Source organism: Hordeum vulgare, chromosome 7H, assembly GCF_904849725.1.
Source record: "Hordeum vulgare subsp. vulgare chromosome 7H, MorexV3_pseudomolecules_assembly, whole genome shotgun sequence".
Taxonomy (NCBI): Eukaryota; Viridiplantae; Streptophyta; class Magnoliopsida; order Poales; family Poaceae; genus Hordeum; species Hordeum vulgare.
This window is the reverse complement of record NC_058524.1, coordinates 626,514,927-626,524,626: the sequence shown is the minus strand read 5'-3', so window position 1 is coordinate 626,524,626 and position 9,700 is coordinate 626,514,927. Positions and strand designations below refer to the sequence as shown.

Genomic DNA, 9,700 nt, shown 5'->3' with positions numbered 1-9,700 from the left:
TTTCAACCAAACAACTTTCTGGTCCACGTGATGGCAGCCTCCCTTGACACTAATTCCAATGCTAGCTGTTGCTTTGCTAATTCCCAATGGATACGTACAGCCATGGATTTTTTCCTTCCAGACCCATCGTCCATTTTGGTTCGCCGCTGTCGGTCGCCTCCAATCCAGCGATGGCGACATGTGCGTTGTCGTCGGCAAGAGCCTCGGTCACCCCCTCAACGTCGATTGGAGTTGGAGCCGACTGCTTGCCGTTTCTACTCAGGCAGGTGGTGTTTCTTTTCAAGGGGCTAGATTCTTTTTAATCCTAGGGACTAAATAAAAAAGTCCCTTTAAGAGTCTTTTGTAGTCCTTTAAGAAAAAGTCCTTCCTGTTTCTTTAACTAAAGACTAAAAGAAACTTTTTAGTCTAGTCCCTGGATAAAGAAACACCACCTCAGTAACTCGCTGCATCCCTTCCCCTGCCTTCCCAATGACTGCCGGGGGTTTGACCTCCTTCTCTAAAAAAATATGAAATGTAGACTGTAGCTCTGACAGACAACTGTCCCAGCAGCAGACGGCGGCGCGTGGGAGATGGACCGCATTCTTCTTCTCCAACTCCGGCACCCTCTCTGTCAATTTCGAAGTCCACGTGAGGAAAGCCTACATTCCTTCTCTTGAACTCACTAGCTTTAGGCTGTATGTGGCAGTACAAGCTCAATCATATGGCTCCTAGTTTGTACTGGCTGAACATGAATTTCTCTTTTTTTATTTGATAAATTATTTAGTTAATTGAAGTCAGAGGACAACCACAACTACTTGTGTCTCGGTACAGTGCAAGAAAGTGGTCTTACCTGGATGATGAGCTAAATTAATGTTCTTGATTTTTCTTTTGTCTGAGGCACTGTCTCCCACCCTCCTTGAGTTCCTTATTCTTTAACTCATGGACATGGCTGTCTCTAGATCTGGCATCATCCCTCCTGTAACCCAACGGCTCATGAGCGTTGACATGTGCTATTTTTTGCCTTCAGAAGAAATCATCTTGTTGGAAGCCTCCATGGGTGCGCCCAATCACTATCACGTAAATGGTATGGCCTTTCGAAATATTATAACTCAAGAGGCAACTAACTTAATCAAGTTGCATTCGTGTTAGCATGATCAAACAGAACCTAGCTAGCCAGCTCAGTCCAGAATACAAACCTGGCACCAAGGCTATAAAAGGATCGACCAAGACCTCTTGCAAGTGTTTACCACAAAACTCTCACCTCATAAATCACACATCAATAGCCTTGGCTCGGTGCCTGGAGGAGATGGAGAAGGCGGCCGCGAGCTGGCTTGTCAACAAGGTGTTGAATATGATGTGTGATGGCTTGGTGGGCGCGTTTGTTGCTAGCAAAGAGCTCGGTCTCAACTCCGAGAAGATAAAACATGATCTTGAGTTTGCGAGTGCGCTGCTACAAGCAGCACAGACGAGGGGTGTGGGTGACAATGACGGCATGGGGAAGCTCGTGCAAGCGCTGAGCACCAAGGCCCACGAGGCTGAGGACGTGTTGGATGAGCTCCACTACTTCATCATCCAGGACCAACTCGACAACACCCAGCATGCGGTGCCAGATCTGGGCAAGGGCCTCCGTGGTCATGCTCGCCATTGCCACCAAGCTCTTCGTCACATTGTCGGTAACTGTCTCGTGTGCCTTTCTTGTTCGCATACGCAAGATGTTCATGATAATGATCATGTTGTTGCTGTTACAAATATCAAACACCATACAACCAAACTTGGTGGTTATTATGGTAATAATGGTCTAGTTGGTAGGTTGTCCTTCGACAGAGTGGCCATGTCCAAAAAAATTAAGTCGGTGATAGAGGAAATTCATGCCCTGTGTGACCATGTCTCTAAGTTGCTCAATGTAGTCCCACACCATAGCAGCAACACCGCAATTGTCAATCCAAAACGACCTCTTATAGGATCAACTTCTGCACAGGATACATTATATGGGAGGAGAGACCTTTTTGAGCAAACAATAAAAGATATTATCACTGGTGGAACAAATAGCAGCGGAACACTTGTTGTTCTTCCTATAGTTGGTCCAGGAGGCATTGGGAAGACAACCTTCACCCAACACTTGTATAATGATGGAAGGATACAGCAACATTTTGTTGTGAGGATGTGGGTATGTGTATCAACTGATTTTGATGTTCTTAAACTCAGCCAACAGATCCTTAGCTGCATAGAAAGGAGGAACACCACAAATCAAACCAAAAATTTAGACCAGCTCCAAATATCCATTGCAGAGGGACTATTGTCTAAAAGGTTTTTAATTGTCTTTGATGATATCTGGAAATGCAGTGGACATGATTGGGAAACCATGTTAGCTCCTTGTATGAAGAGGGGAGCCAAAGGCAGCGTTGTTCTTGTCACAACTCGATTCCCTTCTATAGCTGAAATGGTAAAAACGTCCAACCTAATATCACTAAAAGGTTTGGAGCCTGATGACTTGCTCGCATTCTTTGAAGGATTTATATTTGATGGCAACAAACCAGAGGATTATCAAGACGACTTATCTCTTATTGCAAGAAATATTGCAGATAAGTTAAAGGGCTCACCTCTAGCCGCCAAAACAGTCGGTCGATTATTAAAGAAGAGACTTTCTCGAGAACATTGGATGAGAGTTCTTAAAAACAATGAATGACAACAACAAGAAAATGATGATGACATTATGCCTTCCCTAAGAATTAGCTATGATTACCTTCCTCTCTACCTAAAACAATGTTTCAAGTATTTTGCTTTATTTCCTGAAGATTATAGATTTAACAACTTAGAGGTCACAAATTTTTGGACTGCAATAGGAATCATAGACAAAGATAAAAATTACATGGAAGAACTAGTGGACAATGGTTTTCTCATGAAGGAGAATGATGATTTAGAGGATCAGCACTATGTACTGCATGATTTGTTGCATGTACTATCTCGGAGTGTTTCATCACAAGAATGCCTTAATATATGTAGTAGTTTAAATTTTAGAGCTGATGCCATCCCACGATCTATTCGACACTTATCCGTCACAATGGAAGATAAATATGAAGATAATTTTAGCGGTGAAATGATTAAATTGAGGAGAAAGATAGACATTTTAAATCTACGAACTTTGATGATTTTTAGAGACTATGATGATGCCCTTGATGAGATTTTGAAAGAAACTTTTAAGGAAATAAAGTGTGTTCGTGTCCTATTTATAGTGGTGAAACCTCCAAAACCTTTCCCATGCAACTTTTCCAATCTTATCCACCTTCGCTACCTAAAAATTGCATCGAACTTTAGCTCAGAAATAACTTTGCCTAGCACACTATCCAGATTTTACCACATGAAATTATTGGACCTAAGAGATTGGCAGGGTAGTGATAAATTGCCTACAGACATTAGTCGTCTTGTAAATTTAAGCCATTTTTTTGCTAAAAATGGACTCCACTCCAATGTTCCCGAGATTGGAAAGATAAAGTGTTTACACGAGCTAAAAGAATTTTGTGTTAAGAAAGAGTATGTTGGATTTGAATTGAAGCAGCTAGGAGAATTAACAGAACTCGAAGGAGAGCTCAATATACACAATCTTGAGAAAGTGGCAACCAAGGATGAGGCTATGGAAGCCAAATTGGTGTTGAAAAGGGACTTGAAAAAGTTGAGATTGTCTTGGAGTACAGATCACCAACATACAACAGAATCAGATGTTCTTGATGGTCTTGAACCACATCCTAATCTTGCAGCACTTGAGATTGTAAATCATGGTGGTTCAACAAGTCGTCCTCCTCATTGGTTGTGTGGTGACATTAGCACACCAAATCTGGTGTCTCTCCACCTAGAGGGTTTGTCTTGGGATACTCTTCCACCTTTTTGGCAGCTCAAGCTACTCATATCACTCACGTTACGGAACATTTCTGGAGTTCGTCAAATCAGTACCCCCGGCTTTGATGCACTTAAATTACCCTCGGGCAGATGTTTTGTGCACCTGAAGTATATTGTTCTTGATGGTTTGCCCAACCTTATCGAGTGGGCTGAGTCAGTGCCTAATTCGCATGCTTTTTCAAGGCTTGAATACATTAGTTGCAGCCGTTGTCCTAACCTCCTTGCACTCCCCTTCCTGGTGGAGTGCCCTCCCGGCTCTTATGCTCACCTGTTTGAACTTAAAATTTCTGACTGTCCTAAGTTGTGTGTGCCCCCCATGCCTCACATCTCCACCCTAACATCCTTTTCCGTTGAACACAGTTCTTCCTCAAGGCTGTCTTATACTAGTCATCTTGGCTTGTCTCTTACTTCCTATACAGGTGCTTTAGCCTTCCATAACATGTATAAAGTAGAGTGGATGTTTTTTAAAGGTGTATCACATATTCCATTGTCAGAGCTAACTAAGCTTAGAACCCTATGTTTTGCTGAATGCAACATCACATGTCACGGACTCCAGAACTTCACGTCGCTCCAAGAATTTGCAGTAGAAAATTGTGGCAACTTCTTTAGGTGGCACATCAAGACTCCATTCTTCTTCCATGCTTCCCTCAGGGAACTTGAGATCATAGAAGAGTCAAGCATACGGTCAATGTCTCTCCTCTCAAACCTCACGTCTCTCACCAAACTATGGCTGCGCAGTTGCAAGAATTTAACAGTGGATGGTTTCAATCCTCTCGCCATTGTGAACCTCAAGGATTTGGATGTCTATAATAGGGGAATTTATCCTGTCTCTATAGCCGCTGATATTCTTTCAGAACTGTTAGTGGCAGCAAGGACGATGACCAAACTAGCATCGCCTTTCCACCAACTGGAAAGACTTTCTGTGGATTGCATCTCAGCCGTGTTTGTGGATCCCATCTGCAGCCTCATGGCCGCTACCGTCAAGGACTTGAGCATCTGGTGTGATCATCGGACGGAAAGCTTGACAGAAGAAGAGAAGGCGCTTGAGCTCCTCACGTCCCTCCAAAGCCTACAATTTTGCGAGTGCCTTGCTCTGTTGTCCCTTCCTCAAGGGCTACACAATCTTTCTTCTTTAAGGTTACTACGAGTGATCAATTGTCCACGAATCCGGCCACGGCCCAACGAGCGGCAGCTCCTCCCGACTTCACTGCAAAAGCTATACCTGAGAGGATGCAGTGCCGAGCTACAAGAACATGTCGAGGAATTACAAGCAACAAATCCAGATTTGCAGGTAGATATGCTCAAGCCCGGCCAAGGTACGTAACAAGTAAAATGTGATTCCTCCAGTTTCTGCTAATTTTGAGTATGGAAATTATCCTAATACTCACTGTATGGAATTGTTTCAGGTGTGAGATCATAGAGCTAGGTTATGTGCATTGTTTCTTTGGAGTATTGGGTAATATATATAATCAACTACAGCTTGTGCAAGAATTGCATGTCCCGCTTATTGATTGGACAGTTTTTGTTCCATGACATCAACGATTTGGTGGAAGAACACTTTTATTCCATAATCTGGTATGCTTATCTATCTAATAAGTTTTTGATGATAACAATGTCTTAGATGCATGTGGTGTAAGCATCACACCTTCTTTGCTCCATTTTGGTGGCAGTGTAACCATGTTGCCTCACCCTTTTCTGAATATCTCAATGCTAAAACACGTAAATTTTCTACAGTATTGAAACTGGTACGTCATTTTTATTCATACTCTTGGTCAATCCATGGTACCAACTGCCAACCGCTTCTTGTTCAGATTATGAAGATTGCATACATACTGATGTTTCTGTTAGACATTGTATTACGTATACACATGGTATATGTATAAACCATGTGTATTACGATTGTAGGCGTGCGTGTGTGGTTTAAACTAGGGATATCTTGTTAGGGTCTATCTCTTGTGTTTAACCTTGTAGATAGAGATAGATCCTAACTCCTTGTTGTAATCTCCTAGGTCTTGTGCCTTTATTAACACGCACGCGTCCCTGCTAAACGCATACGCTTCAAGCCTCTCTATTCTCACATGGTATAGAGCCTATCTGTTCCACCCACGTCCAAACCTCCACCACCGCTGCCGCCCCACCTTCCTCCACCGCCGCCGCCGCCATGTCTTCCTCTTCCTCCACCCACGCTTATGCCCCTTCCTCCCTCGCTGCCCTTGGTCACATCATCACCGAGAAGCTATCCCGAGACAATTTTCTGGTGTGGAAAGCTCAAGTACTTCCTCACATCAGGGTTGCCGGCCTCATGGGGTATCTTGATGGTACCACCACGGCGCCCCCTACCGTTCTTCAAACTGAAACGGACGTCGCCGGGAAGAAGGAGATTATCTCCACCACCAACCCTGCCTACTCCATCTGGTATACCCAAGATCAACAAGTCCTCAGCTTCCTGCTGGCCTCGCTCTCCCGGGAGGTTCTCCTGCAAGTTCATGACATCACCTCATCCACCGGGGTCTGGCACATGATCTTGCAGCTCTTCGCCTCACAATCCCGGGGGCGCGTCATGCAGCTTCGGGGGCAACTCTCCACAACTCGCAAGGGCGATCTCTCTGCGGCCGCCTACTACACCAAGATGAAGGGCTTCGCCGACGAGCTTGCTGCGATTGGCAAACCCGTTGATGAAAATGAGGTCATGTCTCATCTACTCCACGGGCTGGACTCCGACTACAACTCCTTCGTCTCGGCGATCTCCACCCGTGCTGCAGCCGATCACCCCATCGGCCTCGACGAAGTCTACTCCCTGCTCCTCTCCGCCGAGTCCCGCCTCGAAGCACAGAATACCACGCTCTCCCACTCCATCAACCTTGCGTCAAAAGGGGGGGCGTGGTTTTCCTGCTCGGCCTGCAGAGGGGCCCGATCATCGCTTCGGTTCCAGCGGCGGTACGCCTCCTCCAGGCCACGGCGCTGCCTCCCCTCAAGGGCCCCTTGGCCCCCTTGTCTGTCAAATCTGCAAGCTTGACGGCCATGGGGCGTGGTCTTGCAAGAAACGCTTCGACAAAACCTTCAACAACAATCCCAAGCGTCGTGACAAGACTGCCAACACTGCCACTGCCTCCTACGGTGTTGACACCAATTGGTACCTCGACACAGGCGCCACCGATCACGTTACCGGCGAGCTGGAGAAGCTGACTGTGCGTGATCGCTACACTGGACCGGATCAGATTCACAATGCGAGTGGCCAAGGTATGGAAATTACACATGTTGGTCATGCACTTCTTCCTACTCCTCATAAATCCCTCCGGCTAAACAACATCTTACATGTTCCCACCGCATCCAAAAGCCTTCTTTTTGGTCACCAACTTACCAAAGATAATTCTGCATATCTTCTTGTTTACCCCGAGTTCTTTTCTGTTAACGATCAGGAAACGGGGAGAACAATCCTTCAAGGTCCAAGTAAACGTGGACTATACCCCATTGCTGGCCAGTCGGTAGAACCTGGACGTCAACTTCTTGGTGTCGTCAAGCCATCTACCTCTAGGTGGCATAGGCGCCTAGGTCATCCATCAATCCAAGTGATGCAGCAAATTCTTCGTCACCATAGTCTTCCCGTGTCAAATAAAACTGATCATCACCTTGTTTGTGATGAATGTCAAATGGCCAAAAGAGCCACCAATTACCTTATTCTCGTTCAACTAGTGTGTCCAATGCTCCTTTAGAGCTAGTTTTCTCAGATGTATGGGGTCCTGGACCTCTTTCCATTGGTAGACAGAAATATTATGTCAGTTTCATCGATGATTTTAGCAAGTTTAGTTGGATTTATCTCATTAAAAATAAATCTGATGTCTTCCAAAAGTTTCATATCTTCCAAGCTCTAGTTGAACGTTTATTTGATCGTAAAATCATTGCCATGCAAACTGATTGGGGTGGTGAGTATCAAAAGTTAAACCAATTCTTTGAACGTATTGGTATTACCCATCATGTTTCATGTCCCTATGCTCACCAACAGAACGGGTCTGCAGAACGCAAACACCGTCACATCGTTGAGGTTGGCGTCTCCCTCCTAGCACATGCATCCATGCCTCTCAAGTTTTGGGATGAAGCATTCCTCACAGCTGTCTACCTTATAAACCGTGTTCCTAGTCGTGTTATTCATAATCAAACACCCTTGGAACGCCTCTTCAACACTACACCAGACTATTCCTCTCTTCGTATTTTTGGTTGTGCGGTATGGCCTAATCTTAGGCCCTTTAACAAACATAAGCTGGAGTACCGATCCAAACAATGTGTATTTCTTGGTTATAGCGCACTTCACAAAGGCTATAAGTGTCTTGAGGTTTCCACCGGCCGTGTTTATGTTTCTCGCGATGTGATTTTTGATGAACATATTTTTCCCTTTGCCGCACTACATCCTAATGCCGGTGCTCAATTGCGCAAAGAACTCCTACTCCTTCCTCCACTTCTCCTTAATCATCCACCTCTCTCGGCTCCGGAAGAAGTGCATACTAATAATGTGACAATTTCTAATACTAATGGGCCTAACTCTGATGCAAGTGTGCAGGAATCTGTTCATCCAGGAGCTGGCGACGCTGATGATTTTATGTGTGCAGATCCTCCTGCAGATACGGCCTCCACAGAAGATCCGGTCGGCGCTGAAAACGGGGCTGATCTCCCTGCCAAATCAGCCTCGGGATCGGCTCCTCCTACTGGCGCTGACAACGGGGCTGGTTTCCCTGCCGTTCCAGCCTCGGGATCCCGACGCGCCAGCGGATCTTTGCCGGTTTCCGCGCCCCAACCGTCTCCTGCCACGTCTCCAGATCCGCTATAGGGCGGCGCCTCCGACACTCCCGCCTCGGTATCTCCTGCCGCCAGCGGGCCCTTGCTGGTCCCCTCGCACATGTCGCCTCCCGACCCGGTCTCGGGGTCCGGTCGCGCCGCGTCATCGTCGCCTGCACAGGATGACTCCACCTCGGGCCTCCCGCGGTCCCGCGTCCACCCACCCGATCGGCTTCAGGTGGTTCCTGTCGCGGTTGCCACGCCTCGCCAGGAGCCTGCTCCGGTCGGTTCTGCTGCCGACCCGTCGCTCCACGCGGCGACACAGGACTCGCCGGCCTCCCCGAGTGTCTCCTCCTCTGCGGTCTCCTCTGACCTCCCTGTCGCACAGCACCGTCAACAGCAACTCCTCGCAGCTCCTCCGCCATCGTCATCAACATGTGTTACTACCCGCTCTCGTACTGGTATTATTAAACCCAAAGAATTTACCGATGGATGTATTCGTTGGGGCTCCTTTTGTGCTACAGGTGAACCGCAGAATTTAAAAGAAGCACTTGGTCATCCAAAGTGGAAAGAAGCTATGGATGAGGAGTATCGTGCACTCATGGACAACCAAACTTGGCACTTGGTCACACCTCGCCCAGGTACAAATCTTATTGATTGCAAATGGGTGTATAAGGTCAAACGCAAATCTGATGATAGTATTGATCGCTATAAAGCACGTCTCGTTGCAAAAGGGTTTAAACAACGTTATGGTCTTGATTATGAGAATACTTTCAGTCCCGTTGTTAAAGCCGCCACCATCGGATTGGTTCTGTCTATAGCTGTCTCTAGGAATTGGTGTATGCGACAGTTGGACGTTAAGAACGCGTTTTTGCATGGTGTTCTGGAAGAGAATGTTTTTATGCGACAGCCACCTGGGTATATGGATTCAAGGTTTCCGCACTTGGTCTGTAAACTGGATAAAGCTCTGTATGGTCTGAAACAGGCCCCCCGTGCATGCTACTCTCGCTTGTCTTTCAAGCTCCAGTCTCTTGGTTTTCAACCCTCCAAGAGTGAT

General features: G+C 46.3%; 2 protein-coding genes across 2 annotated transcripts; both read left to right on the top strand.

Moving 5' to 3' along the window:
* The first annotated feature begins 1,275 nt into the window (after nt 1–1,275).
* On the top strand, nt 1,276–2,665 carry LOC123412197 (putative disease resistance protein RGA4). Its single transcript, XM_045105141.1, has one exon. The coding sequence runs from the start codon at nt 1,286–1,288 to the stop codon at nt 2,663–2,665; it is 1,380 nt and encodes a 459-aa protein (XP_044961076.1). The 5' UTR covers nt 1,276–1,285.
* Nucleotides 2,666–2,692: 27 nt separating this feature from the next.
* Nucleotides 2,693–9,699, top strand: LOC123409619. The gene is made up of 6 exons (XM_045102481.1): nt 2,693–5,189; nt 5,961–6,810; nt 8,429–8,594; nt 8,696–9,104; nt 9,168–9,284; nt 9,629–9,699. The coding sequence occupies exons 1-6, from the start codon at nt 2,693–2,695 to the stop codon at nt 9,697–9,699; spliced, it is 4,110 nt and encodes a 1,369-aa protein (XP_044958416.1).
* The last annotated feature ends 1 nt before the right edge of the window (nt 9,700 follows it).

What these genes read in the sequence shown, in the direction of transcription:
- LOC123412197 (XM_045105141.1), top strand. Translation starts at nt 1,286, where the DNA reads ATGGAGAAGGCGGCCGCGAGCTGGCTTGTCAACAAGGTGTTGAATATG.
- LOC123409619 (XM_045102481.1), top strand. Translation starts at nt 2,693, where the DNA reads ATGCCTTCCCTAAGAATTAGCTATGATTACCTTCCTCTCTACCTAAAA. An exon ending in TGGCGCTGACAACGGGGCTG is followed by an intron (nt 8,595 to 8,695) that starts GTTTCCCTGCCG and finishes GATCCGCTATAG; the next exon opens with GGCGGCGCCTCCGACACTCC. An exon ending in TACTACCCGCTCTCGTACTG is followed by an intron (nt 9,105 to 9,167) that starts GTATTATTAAAC and finishes TTTGTGCTACAG; the next exon opens with GTGAACCGCAGAATTTAAAA.